Source organism: Oryctolagus cuniculus, chromosome 11 (assembly GCF_051225735.1).
Source record: "Oryctolagus cuniculus isolate XC-2025 breed Fujian yellow rabbit chromosome 11, ASM5122573v1, whole genome shotgun sequence".
NCBI lineage: Eukaryota > Metazoa > Chordata > Mammalia > Lagomorpha > Leporidae > Oryctolagus > Oryctolagus cuniculus.
Window position 1 is genome coordinate 30,775,945 of NC_142877.1, and position 17,146 is coordinate 30,793,090.

Below are 17,146 nucleotides of genomic sequence, written 5' to 3' on the forward strand. Positions count from 1 at the left end.
AGTGACCAATGGAGAGCAGCCAAGATTGCATCTAGTCCATGACTATACATCTGTGTTGTCCTTGATAAACTTGACTGGCTGTATGTAGGTGACAACATATTGGTTTATTACATTTTTCTTTTTCTTTCTTTAAGGGAAAAACCCAGCAGGCCAGAGGGAAGGGGCAAAGAAGGAAAAAGAAAGGAGAGCATAACAGAGAAAGAAAGAGAGAGAGAGGAGAGGAGGCTAGAGAGGAGAGGGGAGAGGAGCGAGAGACAGGAGAGAGGAGTGAAGAGAGGGGAGCAAGAGAAAAGAGAAGACGAGAGCGCTGTTTATTACATTTTTCAGTGAGGTGCCCTATGAAGGAATGTTCTCTTCCCCAAACATGATAGGTTGAAAACCATTCAACATAGCAAAGATTGCATCATTAATGTTAGTCAAACAGATCATAGAAACACTTTTATTTTTTAAAAGCAACTGTTTTAAGAAAAAGGAATCAAAGCTGTACTCGTTGGTAACCGCACTGGCCATTATCAGAGGAGTCAGAGGAGCACATGCTATCAGGACAAAGAAATTTTTTTTTTCTGAGATGCTCCTTGCTGGATGATATGCATCCATTCTATGATGAGATGAACAATACACACAGTGAACATTTCTGGTGAGCCAGGGCCTTGACTCACTCTACACACGGTTCTTTGTTGCAACAGATGATCAAACAGCTTGATTATAGGTTTCCAGAGCTTATACAGACTAATAAACTAATCATGCCAGAACTCTTTAGATCAGCATTAATAACCACCAAAGAAGGCACTTTAGAATACATCAGACAAGGAGTGACACCAATGCAATGAGAACTGGTCCAAGTTCTGCATAAACTTTGTTATAGTTCAAATAGTACACTCTATGTGTGTCTTGTATGTATAGGTAGTGCATTCTTTCTCTGTCTTCGTGTGGCGTATATATGGCAATATCTATACACATATATACAGTGTACCTGTGTGTATCAATAAGTCTCTGAAGAGTTAAAAAAATTTGTTTCCTTCAGTTGAATATTACACAAAAATTCTAGTCACTTTATTTGGAATAAAGAATGAGAGGATCAGAAAATGCAAAAAGTATCCTACTAAAATCTTTGTATGCACAAAAAAAGGAGTAAAATAAATACTCAGAACTTTCCCAGTTTTTCAACTATTAAAAGAGAACCCAGCAGAGACAAAGCTTATTCTACTGCAGGGAACAGGGTGGACATTTTTGGTACTGTAAATCTCACACTCTCACATCCATATTGCTCAGGTTGAAGAGAATGGAAAGAACAGGGGAGATTTCTCCCACAAACTGCTTCTTTCCTTTCAGTACTCACCAACTTTTAGCTAAGCTGCGTTACTCCACTTAGCTGAAAACACACAAGTCTCCTAGAAACAAAACTCAGAGGATGCTGAAATCCTCGCAATATCTGTGTACTTAGAAGTACTGAGGGGAGTTCTGTAAACAAACAGAACTGCTCATATCCATCCATGCATGCCCCAGGGTTGCAGCTTTGCCAGCCCAATCCCATCTGTGTCACAGATACACAAAAGGCTTACTCCTCTTCCCACAAAGGCATTTATGGACACGTTCTTATTCTCGGGGTAGGAAAAACCATTAGAAATGGCATTTAAAGGTTAACTGCTAACTGTATAACGCCTGAGAACAAAAAGCAATTCTTGAAGCGTTAAGAGCCAGACTGCGGGCATTTCCGTTTCTTAGCTGCCGGCTCCTCGGTCTCCTGTGATTCCAATGTGCTCACGCTGGGTTTCAGGCTGGTGTCTGCTTTTGGGTTGTCCATGGCAACAGTGAAGCCTGAGAGAAGGTACCCCCCACCGCCACTCATCAGCAGTTTGGGATGACTTCGATCTGGCAAAACCTAATCAAGACACAGAAACATATTCACGCTTTCCCAAGACCGCGAGGCTCATGTGAGTAACACATACGCCACAAATCAGATTTTAGACCACATATTCTCCGGAAGATATAAAGGAGTCCATTTCTAAGCAATTCTTTCCTTTACATGACAATGCAAAGAAAATCCTAGAAATCAGGTTCAGTGGTTTTCTCTGAATCTAACACTGATTCCCCACTTCTCTGAGACCTAAGCGAGTTTCTGGAGAACAGGCAAATTGCTTGTGTAGCACTCCAGTCTGCAGTTTTCCTCCTCTTGGATCTGGGAAGCCACAAGGCCAACAGTGAAGGGTGGGCCTGCACACGCAGGAGGCGCTCTGTCTACCCAGCTAAGTGAGATGATCCTTCTGAGCGGCAGGGTTACCTAGGATCAACAGCTTCTCTACCACAGTGCACAACGCCAAGCAGCAGGACAGGGCCAGTGGCAGCATGGAGGTGCCCGACTCAGGTCTCCCTACACGAGGGAACAGGCTGCAAAGCATTTGAGCAGCAGAATGCTTCCAGCTACTGCTGCCCTGGGATCCCCTGAGGGAAGCCCTGGATTGCTCCCAGCGAGTCGTGAGCACAGGAGTAAGCCAGTAGTGAGCATTTCTGCCCAACATGGGGCTGCTTTAATGGACAATCTGAGTGGTGCCAGAAAGATGGAGGAGGTATTAGGGAGGCATGCAAAGGCAGTGTTGCACCAACCGCCCGCCTGTGGGTGTGCTGGGAAAATGACCCCGGGCTCCGGTGTGCTCCTCATCATGCCTTTGCTGTCTCTTGTTTCGGGCTTCCTGCTAACACATTTGGAAAGCAGTGCGTGGTTCATTTGCTTGGATTCCTGTCACCCATGTGGAAGACCTGGATGCAGTTCCTGGCTTCTGGCAAAAGCCCTACCTATTCTGGGCATTTGGATGGCAGACAGATCTCTCCCTCTCTCCTTTTCCCTGTCACTATGCTTTTCAAATAAACAAACAAATCTTTAAAAAAAAAATTAAACAAAAGGACACTCTTTGCTCCTGGGGTCTCCACTGGCCCGGCTGAAGCTTCCTCAGCAGCACTGCAGCTCTCCTCCCAGCTCTCCTTCTCTACCTCCTTCCCAGACAGGACACTGCACCCCTCATCCTGCCTCCTCTCCCTTTATCTTCTAAAGGCATTTCCCCCAGTAAATTGCTCAGACTTTGACTTCCACCCTGAGAGCTGAACAGACAGAGTCCACCAGAAAATCCTGAAAACTGACTGTGAAGATGACCAGCAAGGAGGAGAGGGCCACTTTCCATCCTCCTGGAGATTTCGCTAATTTTGGTTACACCATCCACAGTGCTATCCAGGCCTTGGGACAGACCTGAACCCGAACTATCCTGTTTAATGCCTCTGTGCTAGAGTTAAGGAGTAATATGCCCAGAAAAAAAACAGGTCAGGAAGTCAAGGGCTCTTTTTCCCCATTACAGGCACGAGGCGTTCCCATCCCTGCAGACTGAAATCGAGGCTTCCCTGTTTCACAACTTCCAGCACTAACCTAAAAAGCCAGAGATTCAGGAAAATAGCTCCAGGGCTAGTAACACGTACCTGATAGTTTCTGAGCCAGGTTTCAGACAGCCTGAGATTGATGACGCCGCCCCTCTCCCGCAGTTTTGTGTAGCTTTCCAACAGAGGCTGAGGGCAAAGACAGATGTGTCAAGAACGACTTCCTGGGCAGCAGTTTGAGAGTCACCACTCAAATGCAAGAATTCCCATCCATTCCACCGTACTATTACCTCTTTATACTGACAGTAGACCACAAATGGCCTGGAGGGTGCCACAAAGTCCAGCAAAGACAGCAGCAGTGGAGTGGGATGGAAACGACTAGCTACAATTAAGCTGCAAGGAAAACATCAGACCGATTATTTCTCTACTCCCTGAGTGGAGTACAGGCTTTAAAATGCATTTCAACTGATCGTGTACTGATTTGCATGACTCTATAAAAGAGATTAAAATTCAGAACAGAATAAAACCATGAGCTGGTTCTTTCTAGGAAATATAAACTAGGTTATAAGCTCTCATGGTGTCAGGCCACTCTAAGGAGAACTTGAAGATTTTCTTATACCTGAATCTACCTCTGATTGTTGGGTTGTCACCAGTCCTTGCCATCAGCCAGCACCACAGCCACTTGAATGACCCACCGCTCACCTGCACTTAGTGGGACTACAAGGCCGTCTGATGCACTGTCATTGGGGAAGGTTCAAATCTGTTCTCGAACCCTCAGACAAGCACAATTTCTCATCTCTATGAGACCCAGTGTTCTTTCTTTATAAACCCAGGGCAGAACCCTCGCATCAGTTCCCACTAGCGTGAAAGCAAACACAGAACTCCAACCCCTTTGGAGCAGAGTCCACGAGCCCTAATAAGTCTCCGGCATTCCGTCATCAACGCACCCGTCTGCATTTCTTTCACTCAGCAGAGCAGCAGCCTCTAAATGTCTTTTCTTCTGCTCTTCTTGTCTCCGCTGTTTTTCCTGAATCTTCAAGAAAAATAAGAAATCAAAGTACTAAGGTCATTCAGCTGGGTTTATGGAAATACTTGCCTATCAAAACATTTCAACAGTATTTCTCAACGCAGACTAAACCAACAGAGGAGGTTGTTTATATGGAGGTGAGAATAGAAAAGCAAGCCTGGATTTTATACAGACATCATTAAGCTATGAGAGCAAGGCTTCTGTATCCCAAAGCTCCACCCTAAAGATTAAACCACACAGTCGTGCACACCCATGTGCACGCATACTCTGTCTCCAACTAAGCTGGATAGTTATCATCTTGAGAGCTGATGCTTCAAAGCCCAACCAAATGTCAGTGTTTAAATGAAGCTAACCGAGGCCCTGTGAATATTATGAAGACAGCAGGGACTCTGGACATCCTTACATAATCTTTTTTGCTGTCTTTTTCTTTAGGTTCTTTGTATTCTGGGTCCGGAGCATCAATTTCCGCTGTTTCTTGTTCTTCTGGCTGGTTGCTCTCGGGGGCCTCGGCCATGCTGTCTTCATTCTCTTGCTCGGCAGCCTGCTTTTCCTCGAGTGCACCATTACTTTCTTCAACCGAGGCGCTCTCTTTAGGCTCTGAAGACAACATCTCAGCAGAAAATGTCCCATTAAGGAGACTGTCCACTTTGTTGAGGGGGAATTCATACAAACCACTGAGGAAAGACTTGGGAAATCCAAAACACGCTGTTGCTGCCCGAACAGGCCCACCTCCAGGGTACAGCTGAATAATGGAGCCAAAACCTGAGCAGATAAAAGAGACAAACACCTGCAGGATGGAGGTGTCTGCAGAGTTACGCAAACCCTGAGTCCTCCACAGGATCAAGGCTGAGGGGCCCTCTGCGTACTCGCAGTTCAGGGACTGAGGGACATGCAGCTTCTCTGGGGCCCATCTGGAGTCTATAACATTCCCACTGATCACTCCCTTGACACTACTGTAAAACCCTGTGATCATGACAATGTGGACATCATACGACTGGTGAGTGAGTCTCTGCTTCCCCCATGCCAATGCACAAAGAGGGGGCACTTAAAGTTCTTGTTTTCTGTAGGTTCAGAGCAAAGGTAGGCAAATCAGACTGTGCTTCCATGAGACAAATCTATCCCTCATATTGTTCCTACTCAATCTACTCAATTCAGGCCAATAAATTGAGTACCCGCAATGCAGGTTACACAATTCATTGTCCTACAAGTCCTGGCCAGCCACAGGCTCTAGAACCATCCCCTGTGATGCTGAATCTGGAAGAGAAACACCAACACAGCCTGGCTGAGAAATGGGGATCATGTGGGGAAGGCTTGGAAAGGAGCTGTACGTGCCACCCATTATTCTATTAACCTTGAAGGAACTCAATCTAGTGGCCCAGGAGTCTGAATTTTTGGATCCCTCTATACTCACAACAGGGTGGGGTCCTACTGAGCATAAAAATGTTCAATCTTACCTCCCATTCGTTCCATCATTGCACCCAGCACCAAGCCTGCACATGTTTCCATGACAATCATTTTATTGCCAGCACGGATATTTCCCAATGTCAACATCTGGGCCAGGGTATCATACCTCATGTGGCTAAAGGAAGAAAGAAGGATTCATTCACTCATTGTTAGCTATGTAAAGCCTGTAATTTTAATCATAATTTTTCATGTTTTGTCTTATAAAAATTATGTTGATAATATTATTGATTGCTTTGGAGGTAACAGTAGAAGGACTTACAATTTATGAAGTAGGAGGACACTTTATGCAGGTGAGCAACTTTTTCATTTTACTTAAAATCATGACTTTCTTAAAGATACATTTTCCCCCAATTATACTTTTGAAAGGAAACAAAGCGTACTTAATTTTTCCAGGTTCTCTTGCATAATACATAATTGAAAGAATACGAGTGGATGGCTTCACAACAGTAATGATGGCTTCATATCTGGGTGAGAAAAAACAGAACACTCATTTGGAAAAATGGTTTATGATGTATTACTTTAAACAATATGCACATTTTTAAATTTACAAAAAGACAACATTTTTAACCTTTTCAAACATAAAACTACTTACTTCTTTTTCTTCTTTTTTATATATTTATCTTGGGCAAATTCTGTCTTGTCTCGGAATGTTGTACTATTTTCAATTAACTGTTGAACTATTTCCTATAAGAAAAGGAGTAAGCAGATTTTCTGAAACTTTATTTGCGCAAAACAAATAACTTCAAAGGTTCCTTACCCCAAAATGTATCCAAAGGTCTGACCCTTCATTTCGTCTTTCACAGATGAACTCTGTATTTCCATACTCTATTGATAATTTCTAAATAAAAATTTACAGCTCCATGTAAACCAGGTAAAAGAATGGAGAAACAAAACAGAGGAAGGACAGAGGTAAAGGAACCTGTCATTATGGAAGACATCAGCTGAAAACATTACTGCAAAGTCAACAAAGTTAAATCTGCATAAACACTCTTAACACATTTTCTACCACTAGTGATATTAGTAACGTCATTCACCTTACATTCCTGCAGGTAAGAAACAAAATCTTTGATATACCGAATGTACATTTCAATTTACTTCTAACAAAAGTATAACATCATTTTTCTATTTTACCTTTGGTAAAGTCTGCTTTAGAAACAAAACAATTTCCTACATACCAAACAAAACAAAATCCTTTGAATATTACCTCTCCTTTAATGCCTTTGTCCTTCAAAGCTTTTATATCATCTTGAGTAAGTTTCTGAGATTTCCCATCATCAATTATATTTCGATTATCAGTGCCTGCTTCTTTAGTCTCTAAGGAAAGAAATGACTCCATGACACCTGTGATCTGGAATTATTTTACAATATTTATTTTTCTAAATTCATATGCACATGGAGCCCAAGTTCAGCATTCGAGTTCCACAGTTGCCAATGTAGTCCCCTATTCCTTCTTGCCAGCACCACTCTTTAGACCCTAATTCATCTTCTGGCCCTCACCTCTTGCCCCTGGACTAACCACGTGGATGCCAGAGTGCTTTTTATTTTTTTATTAATAAGAATTTGTCTTAACCACTGATGCTTATAATCATAAAATGGTAACAATGAGGAAACATTCCAAAAATGACCTGTAAGGTCACATACATCTGGTCCCTGCCTACCTTTTCTGGACTCATCTCTTGATTCCTAAGCTTCAACCAAATTGCCCTTTTTTTTTCTGCCTTGAATACAAGAAGCAAGGGCTTTGGCCCCTGCTGCTCTCTCTGCTTTAGTGTCTAGGTCCCTCCCAGCACTCGGGTCTGAGCTCATGATCTCAGTCAAGGTTCACCTTCCCAAACCAGGATTTAGAATACACCCCTGCTTTAATATTGTCACAGCATGTATCAGCATTAGAAATTATGCTATTTGTTTAACTTCTTCATTATTTTTGCTGTTCTCCACTAGTAAGTATATTTTATGGGGTGAGTGCTGTGGTACAGTGGGTTAATGCCCTGACTTGAAGTGCCGGCATCCCATATGGGCGCCAGTTTGAGACTCGGCTGCTCTATTTCCGGTCCAGCTCTCTGCTATGGCCTGGGAAAGGGGTGGAGGATGGCCCGGGTCCTTGGGCCCCTGCACCCACATGGGAGACCTTGGTGAGGGGGCTCCTGGCTTCGGATCAGTGCAGCTATGGCCAACACGGCCAATTGGGGTGTGAGCTGGCGGATGGAGGACCTCTCTCTCTCTCTATAGCTCTGACTTTCAAATAAATAAATCTTTAAAAAAGTACATTTTATAAGATGGGCCATTTTATGAACTGCTATAAATGCAGTGCCTAATTGTGCCTAGTACATATTTGGTGCTTAACAAAAATATGGACATTAATGTAAAACTATCTAATTAACTGGGTAGAGACAGAACTTCAGTAGAATTTTATTTAATTTTTATTATTTGTTTACTTTTAATTAATAATGGCTAAATCTGTGGAGCACTCACTGCAGGCAAGACATTGTCAGGATGTTTCTGTAATTCATATTACTGAATATTCACAACTTAAGCATTAAATACAAGAGTACTTCAAAAAAAGTCCCCGGGAAATGTAATTGAAAGGTAAGTTTTTGCACCAAAATAAACATACCTTAATTCCATTTGTCCATAACTTTCTAAAGTACCCTCATATGCCTATGGTCCCACTTTTTTTTTTTTTTTTTTTTGACAGGCAGAGTGGACAGTGAGAGAGAGAGAGACAGAGAGAAAGGTCTTCCTTTTGCCGTTGGTTCACCCTCCAATGGCCGCCGTGGCCGGCGCGCTGCGGCCGGCGCACCGCGCTGATCCGATGGCAGGAGCCAGGAGCCAGGTGCTTTTCCTGGTCTCCCATGGGGTGCAGGGCCCAAGCACCTGGGCCATCCTCCACTGCACTCCCTGGCCACAGCAGAGGGCTGGCCTGGAAGAGGGGCAACCGGGACAGAATCCGGCGCCCCGACCGGGACTAGAACCCGGTGTGCCGGCGCCGCTAGGCGGAGGATTAGCCTAGTGAGCCGCGGCGCCGGCCGGTCCCACTTTTTTTTATAGATGAAGCTGTAAGAGTTATAAAATCAAACCACATGCTCAAGACAAGTGATGAAGCTGGCACTTAAATCTAGACAGCTGCATTACAAGCCAGACCATGTAACCCCTCTACACTACACACTAACTACCTTGCAGCTGTTACTTAATTTCTGGGCTCTGAAAGGGTTCATGTGTGTCCTTGCAATGCAGCAGCAGGGTCTCATGGGATTAAACGCCTGGCCTAAGGTCGGACAGCCAGTTAATGGCACGCTGGAGTCAGAATCCACCCACCTACGATTCTGAGATCTCGAGTTAGATTTCTTTTGGGACAGCCTGGGCTTTTTTTTTTTTTTTTTTTTTTTTTTTGACAGGCAGAGTGGATAGTGAGAGAGAGAGAGACAGAGAGAAAGGTCTTCCTTTTGCCGTTGGTTCACCCTCCAATGGCCGCTGCGGCCGGCGCGCTGCGGCCGGCGCACCGCGCTGATCCGATGGCAGGAGCCAGGAGCCAGGTGCTTTTCCTGGTCTCCCCATGGGGTGCAGGGCCCAAGCACCTGGGCCATCCTCCACTGCACTCCCTGGCCACAGCAGAGGGCTGGCCTGGAAGAGGGGCAACCGGGACAGAATCCGGCGCCCCGACCGGGACTAGAACCCGGTGTGCCGGCGCCGCTAGGCGGAGGATTAGCCTAGTGAGCCACGGCGCCGGCCCAGCCTGGGCTTTAACTGAAATTTGCTGGAGGTTGACAGGGTTCTTTTTTTATTTTATTTTATTTTTTTGACAGGCAGAGTGGACAGTGAGAGAGAGAGAGACAGAGAGAAAGGTCTTCCTTTGCCGTTGGTTCACCCTCCAATGGCCGCTGCGGCCGGCGCACTGCACTGATCCAAAGCCAGGAGCCAGGTGCTTCTCCTGGTCTCCCATTGGGTGCAGGGCCCAAGCACTTGGGCTATCCTCCACTGCACTCCCTGGCCACAGCAGAGAGCTGGCCTGGAAGAGGGGCAACCGGGACAGAATCCGGCGCCCCGACCGGGACTAGAACCCGGTGTGCCAGCGCCCAAGGCGGAGGATTAGCCTAGTGAGCTGCGGCGCCGGCCTTGACAGGGTTCTGACTATGCATCTATTTTATATATGCATGGTGTACCTGAAGTGGGCTCTTCCTGCTTCTTCTTAGGCTGAAGACTTCCTCCACTGGTCACTTCAAACGTGGTTCCATAACTATGGCCAATGACATTATCCAGGTAGAACCACTGTTTTTCGAAAGTTACTTTTCTGGGGAAGAAAAATCAATCAATCAATCTAATTATGTTTGCATTCAGTGTAGAAAAGACAAGTTCAATCTAGTTTATTTTAAAAGCGGTCTCCAATCAGTGGCATTACCTCTAACTCAAAACAATAAATGAATTAAAGAGAACTGGGTTCAGACAGACACACAAAATGAATAGAAAAGTCACAGAAACACTGAATTTGAGAGAGGGAGCAAAGACAGAAGGAAGACATGTTTCTTTTGGGGCACTGTCTGATCCCAATTTGCACGGTCAACCAGGATATCCAAACTCACAGGCTCTGCAGATGTCCTCAGCAGCAGGCAAGGTTGCCAAGACTGGACCTGCACTGTGACACTCCATGCAACTTACGTCAAAACGGAGCAATCACTGAGATGACCAGGAGTAACAAATTCTCTGGTCTGGGTCTAACTATCTCATTGAAAAACTGTCTGATAAAAGCAATTCATATTTACAAATGAACGTTACTGACAATCTACAGGTTAGGGTTAAGATATAGGGCCAAAGAAGTCGCAGAGACAACTAGTCAAGACAGAGAGAAGTCTTTTATTGTAGAAAGGACAACGCAGTAAAGTGGGATTTGGGCTCGCCTCAACAGCAGGTGGGGTGGATGCCTGCAGTAAGGCTTCAGACACCCCCAGCTCCGGGTTGTGGGCAGTTGTTCTTTGATGCTCTTTGCCTGGAGAAGGGCCGGGTATTCTCACAGTGACCCACATCCACAGTGATAAAGTGAGCCTGGATGAACAAAAGCCCCCTTGGCACGTTTCTATTGGAGTCAACAGTGAACACTTTTGTACGGTCTTATCAGCCCATGTCCCTGGCAAGGAACTGTGCGAGTCAGAGTTAAGTGGGCAGAATCTCAGGCAATGAAATACAATGTTAATCTCAGGGTCATTTTGCTGGCACCCACTATTACCAAGTGCATGGTTAACCATTTGTGTCCCAATAGCCTAACAAGTCCTAACAGCACACATTTGGAAACAGTGCTTAGCACTGACAATGCTCTCCAGGGGACCAGGTAATTTTAGGCATTCCTATTGAGGAGCTTTTTATCTTACTGCAATTCAAGAGGGAATTCTCACAGAAATCTTTGCTTTCAAAAGAAGGAAATTAACATCTGCTAAGTGTCAATCAGAGGTTAGGTGTATACACCAGACGTGTTTCATACTTTTTAAGTCTTATTCAAATCCTGGAGAGCATAACTTTCTGTAGAAGCCATGAGGCCCAGGCAGAAGTACTTTGTTCAAGATTCAATTACAAGGTGTCAGCGCTGGGAGTCAAATTCAGGTTTCTCAAACACCAAAGGCTGGTTTGTTCTACTACACTACCCCGTATACCCCAGCAAAGACCAAAAGAGCTTAAGAAGCACTCTTCGAAGCACAGGGCATGGCCCACATCCACAAAAGACTGAATTCTGGGAAACACAGACTCTGAGAGGCAAGAATGAGCGCTGGGTGAAAGGGAGAGAGGGAGGGAGGGAGAGGAGAGGAGGGAGAGGGAGAGGAGGAGACAGGGAAGGAGAGGAGAGGGGAAGGAGAGGAAGAAGATCCGAAGAAGCTAGGGAAAGAGCCCCAGGCTAAAGGAGTGGGGGCGATGGAGAGGGCCCGAGAACCAAGAATAGAATTCTGGGGAAGCGACTCTACAAGACCGGTAAAGGATGCTGAGGGTAGAAGGCCAGGTATGAAGTCATGGAGAAGACGTCTGGAAGACAGGAGGGGTAGGAAAGATCCAGAGGCCGTGGACGGAAACGAATCCTGGTGGGAAACGCCTCTGAGACAGGAACATCGGGGAGAAGGCAACTGGGGAGCAGAGTGGGAATCCAGAGTTAAGAATGGGACCCTGGTGGGAGGGGTCTGCAGGGCGACCAGGGGGGAGGGAGTATTTGAACGTGGTTAGACACCCCCCCCCTCCCCGCCAAGGCTAGCAATCTTACTTTCTGCGCTGAACTTGCACTGCTTTGAACACATCTTCCCGTTTCAGGACCACGAAGTCGCCGTCGCGGATGCAGTGGTCAGCCGGCTGCAGTGGCTGTGGGCTTGGCTGCTCCCCGGAATCCTCCATGACGCTCAGCGGGGCTTGGTGCTTCGCGGAGTTCCTACAGCCCCCTGCGTCGGGTCCCTCCTCCCCGCAGCTGCCACGGCGGTCACCCTCACCTCCCGCAAGCAAGGAGCACCGGAGCCGGCCGAACAGCACCACCCCCACGTGCTGCACGCCGCTTCCGCTTTCCGGTCCGGACCACAGGCGTCTTCCGGGAGCCTTACGGCTTCCGTTTGGCTGAACTCCTTGATTGGCTGCACTTCACCCCGCCTCTCCCCGCCCCGCGGCTTCCTTGGACGGAAGTTGCGTCACAGAAGCGCCAAAAAAGAATTTAGAAGGAGGTTGGCTTCTGGCTTGAGTCGCAGGTGTAGAGCTCAGCTGTATGAGCTGAGATCCGCCTTCGGCCGGGGACTTCGGGAGAGCTGCGGCCGAGGAGAACCGCAGGACCTGGCAAGGGTTGCCTGAAGGTCTCAGGGTCTCAACCCAGTTGTGCTTCCCCCGGGAGGGAGGGAGAATCGGGCCGGACGGATCAGCGCGTACCCCGGAGCCGGTCTCTTAGTGAATTGTGAGCACTTTGGGGCCTCTGAGCCATACAAGTAGGAACCTAGCCAGAGGAGGCGTGAATACGTAAAGCGAGGTGGTTTAATAAAGCACGGCCTGACGAGGGTGGCTTTTTTAGTCATTCTCCAGTTCTCTTTTAAATATTTTGTTTTTCGTTTATTTGGAAGGCAGAATTACAGAAAGAGGGAGAGACAGATCTTCCATCCGCTGATTCACTCCCCAAGTGGCTTCAGTGGCCTGGGCTGGGCCAGGCCGAAAGCCAGGAGCCCTGTTTCATCCAGGTCGCCCACTTGGGACCCACTTGGACCATCCTCTGCTGCTGTCCCAGGCGCATCAGCAGGACCAGGTCCAGATGGGATGGCAGCATTGCAGGCTGTGGCTTAACCCACTGTGCCACAATGCTGACCCCTCCAGTCCGCTTAAATTGTGTTGGGATTATTACCAGCACTGGTTATTGTCGTTTGGGAACGATGTGGCGTGTAGCATCATAAGGAGCACTTCAGTGTGACAGTTTTGGTCTCTGTACTTGTCACCACTCAACTTTGATCTTAACCGGTTTACTTAATTTCTCAGAGCTTCAGTGTCTAATGTGTAAGGTCCAGTCTATTATCAAATTCCTGTTGCTCCCTAAAATTGGGGACTTTTTAGTTATTAACTTGTTGATTCACCAAGTCCCTTTAAATAAAGTTTCATATAGATTTTCATAATGAATTTCACTATATATATATATTTTTTTTTTTAGATTTTTTTTTTACTTGAATGGGGAGAGGCAGAGAGACAGACAGACAGACAGACAGACAGAGGTCTTCATCCACTGGTTCATTCCCCAAGCAGCCTTAATGGCCTGAGCTGGGCCAGACAAGGAACCAGGAGCTTCCTCTAGATCTCCCACGAGGGTGCAGGGGCCCAAGAACTTGGGCCATCTTCCACTGCTTTTCCAGGAGCTGGATCGGAAGTGGAGCCAACAGGACTCGAATTGGCCCCCATGTGGGATTGCCAGTGTCACTGGCAGTGGCTTCTATGCCACAATGCCAGCCAGCCCCAGGATGTTTTCTTGTTTATTTTTTACCCTTAGGATATGAATTATTTTTAAAATAGACTTTATTTTTAGTAGGACACTGAAATTTACAGAAAAACTGCTCAGAAATTGGGTATGATATGGCAGAATTCACCATCAGTACCCATGGTGGCATATACCTCGTTAGTGTCTCCGAAAGGTCAGGATTTTTACTGCAAACAGGATAAGTTACAGTTCATTATCTGTTGTATGTTCATTTCTGTTGTGGAGGCACCTTGAAAATAGATACAGTATCTTTTCTTAATTTTACCCCTAGAGCCACTAACTGTTTAAGTAGCTAGTGTACCTTAACAATAGTGGAGAGTAGAATATTTCTCCTACAGGTTTGGTGAAGGATTCAAGGTTTTTTTTTTTTTTTGTTTTTTTTGTTTTTTTTTTTTAGCGACATGGCTGGAGAACACCGAGGGAGAGGATTTGGACGCGGAAGATTTCAAAGCTGGAAAAGAGGAAGAGGTGGTGGAAACTTCTCAGGAAAGTGGAGAGAAAGGGGACACAGACCTGACTTGAGTAAAGCCACTGGAAAGCAGACTTCTCGTGGGTGACATTGATGTTTATTCAGGATTTTTTTTCCTTCATGAAAGAAGCCATTCATGCTGATGTCACTTTGCCTTTTATTTGATGTTACTCAAAGCTAGTATATATATGAACATTAATACTGAAAATTCTTACCAAAACCTCTAACTTAGTCACTCTTTTAGTAGCATGTCAAGTTGTCATTGTTGGAAGGAGGAACAAACTGGAAAAAAAGTTTGCTCTATTTCTTTTATTTTTTAAGGTTTATTTATTTATTTGAAATTCAGAGTTACACAGAGAGAGGGGAGGCAGAGAGAGAGAGGTCCTCCATCTGCTGGTTCACTACCAAATTGGCCACAATAGCTGGAGCTGCGCCAATCTGAAGCCAGGAGCCAGGAGCTTCCCCCAGGTCTCCCACACAGGTGCAGGGACCCAAGGACTTGGGCCATCTTCCACTGCTTTCCCAGGCCACAGCAGAGAGCTGGATCAGAAGTGGAGCAGCCGGGTCTTGAACCGGCGCCCATATGGGATGCTGGCACGGCAGGCATTGGTGGCTTTACCCACTACACCACTGCGCTGCCCCCCTCTTTTGTAAAGATTTATTTATTTATTTATTTATTTGAAAGGCAGAGATATTGAAAGAGGAGAGAGCGAGATCTTCCATCCCCACTAGTTCACTCTTCAAATGGTCCCAATGGCTGGGGCTGGGCCAGGCTGAAGCCAGGGCCCAGAAGCTTCATCCAGGTCTCCCACATGGGTGCAGGGGCCCAAGGAGTTGGGTCACCTTCTTCTGCTTTCCCAGGTGCATGAGAAGGGAGCTGGATCAGAAGTGGGGCAGCCAGGATTTGAACTGCATCCGTGTGGGATGCCAGCACTGCAGGCTCAGGCTTAACCTTCCAAACCAGTAAGCTGGCCCCTGTTTGCTCTGTATTTACTAACCTAGTGTGTTTTTTTTCCCCTCAGAGCAAAATCCACAATCTTTGCTACGGCAGTCAACATTGGATCAATTCATACCTTACAAAGGCTGGAAGCTTTATTTCTCTGAAGGTAGTGTTAAAAGTGCAAAAAGTACCATAAGTTACATTTTCTTAACTTGTCTTTGAGTGTTCTGTCAAATATTACTGTAATTCATTTGGTTTATTGATAGAATAAAAATTTCATAGAAAATGAAATTATTTTGGTGCAAAAAAATTTTGAAATTCATGCAGTTTTTCATAATGCACATTTTTTTCGTGAAATTTTTGAAGATGCCTGGTACATAGATTTCAAACTTTTTTTGCCCCAAAATAAGTATTTAATTCCATTTTCGACAACTTTTTGAAGGACTCTTATATATACAAGTACTTTAACTTTTTTTTTTTTTTTTTTTTTGACAGGCAGAGTGGACAGTGAGAGAGAGAGAGACAGAGAGAAAGGTCTTCCTTTTTGCCGTTGGTTCACCCTCCAATGGCCGCCGCGGCCGGCGCACCACGCTGATCTGATGGCAGGAGCCAGGTGCTTCTCCTGGTCTCCCATGGGGTGCAGGGCCCAAGCACTTGGGCCATCCTCCACTGCACTCCCGGGCCACAGCAGAGAGCTGGCCTGGAAGAGGGGCAACCGGGACAGAACCCAGCGCCCCGACCAGGACTAGAACCTGGTGTGCCGGCGCCACAAGGCGGAAGATTAGCCTAGTGAGCCGCGGCACCGGCACAAGTACTTTAACTTTATTGTAACCAAACAATTAAATTGTGTTTATGTTTCAAGAGTGTTATTCTTAAGTTGTGTGTTAGTCAGGAAACAGAAACCAGACTGGATATTTCTTTTCCAAAGGGAAATTTAATACAAATAATTAGAAGGCTGAAGGAGTAAAAAAGGGTTATGTTGATATAACCTCCCAGCAGTAACTTCAGAAAATGGCAACCATTTCCATGGCTGAGGAAACAAAAATTAAGTTCTGAGCATCCCCAAACTTAGGAATTTGAGTGGGGACCACAACATACCTTCATTTCTGCCTTTGAGGGGCACCCTGAAAACCAGTGCTTGCACCTCAGAAGGCTAACCCTATAAAGCTGTGCTCAGACCGCTGAGGCAAAGGAAGCTGATTGCTGTGGGTAATACTGGGGGGAGGGGGAGCACATGCCTCATTTTAGTGCTTGGAGCTGGAGGCTTAGGACTACACAACTGGAGAGATGCCAGAAAGAATTGAAATAAGAATGAATTCCTTTCTCACTTCCGCCACCTTCTAAACTCTAAAGTGCCTCGAGTTGGTAGGCTAAAGAAATTCTGGGAAATGTAAGGTGCAGGTCTCAATTACAGCATCACCCAGCAGAAAATAGAAGGGTGGACTTAGAACCAAGAGACAATAACTCTAAGACAGGTTTGTATAGAAACATAGTTAAGGAGTTTCTCTTTGGTAATCAAGAATACCAGCTAACGTCATAGATCTGTCTGTGTAGGTGTAGGGAACTGTCTTTTCTGTACTCTTATTGTATCTGTATTTGCTATGTCTTACAAGGTATGAATTTTGCTTTTTATATATACATGAGAGCTCTTCAAAAAGTCATGGAATTGTGTGTTATGAAAAAACTATGGATGAGCTTCAATATTTTTTTGCACCAAAGCGACTTATCTCTTAATTCCGTTTTTCTACAAACTTTCTGATGTACCCTTGTATCTATGTTTTTTTCCTCACTAGGCTGTATGGGTTGAGGTCAAGGATTCTGCTCCCTGTCAGGCACTCCATATTTGTTTTATGAATGAATAAAGTACTTTATAGATGCATCCTGCATTGGGAATCTATTATGCAGTCTGTGTCTTTCTAT

General features: G+C 45.6%; 2 protein-coding genes across 6 annotated transcripts in view; one reads left to right on the forward strand and one right to left on the reverse strand.

Annotated features, from left to right (window-relative positions):
* Positions 1-425: 425 nt before the first annotated feature.
* TRMT6 (tRNA methyltransferase 6 non-catalytic subunit) lies at positions 426-12,443 on the reverse strand. Of its 4 annotated transcripts, none has more exons than XM_002710842.6 (11): positions 12,090-12,443; positions 10,015-10,142; positions 7,059-7,168; positions 6,447-6,538; positions 6,235-6,318; positions 5,845-5,969; positions 4,794-5,152; positions 4,311-4,396; positions 3,654-3,756; positions 3,466-3,552; positions 426-1,882 (listed from the first exon to the last, which is right to left on the reverse strand). In XM_002710842.6, the coding sequence occupies exons 1-11, from the start codon at positions 12,215-12,217 to the stop codon at positions 1,691-1,693; spliced, it is 1,494 nt and encodes a 497-aa protein (XP_002710888.3). In that variant the 5' UTR covers positions 12,218-12,443; the 3' UTR covers positions 426-1,690. The 4 variants fall into 4 exon arrangements, with proteins under 4 accessions (XP_002710888.3, XP_089163387.1, XP_069908167.2 ...); XM_089307261.1 differs by having other exon boundaries at positions 6,114-6,318; positions 12,090-12,388; XM_070052066.2 differs by lacking the exon at positions 7,059-7,168 and having other exon boundaries at positions 12,090-12,388.
* Positions 12,444-12,491: 48 nt separating this feature from the next.
* Positions 12,492-17,146, forward strand: part of MCM8 (minichromosome maintenance 8 homologous recombination repair factor) — a 45,906-nt gene continuing 41,251 nt past the window's right edge. Inside the window, exons 1-3 of one of the 2 annotated variants that reach the window (XM_008256292.5) lie at positions 12,492-12,758; positions 14,215-14,366; positions 15,309-15,392. In XM_008256292.5, coding sequence (XP_008254514.3) covers positions 14,219-14,366; positions 15,309-15,392 — 232 coding nt within the window. In that variant the 5' untranslated portion in view covers positions 12,492-12,758; positions 14,215-14,218. The remainder of the gene's footprint in view (positions 12,759-14,214; positions 14,367-15,308; positions 15,393-17,146) is intronic. The other variant, XM_008256293.5, reaches the window with a different exon arrangement.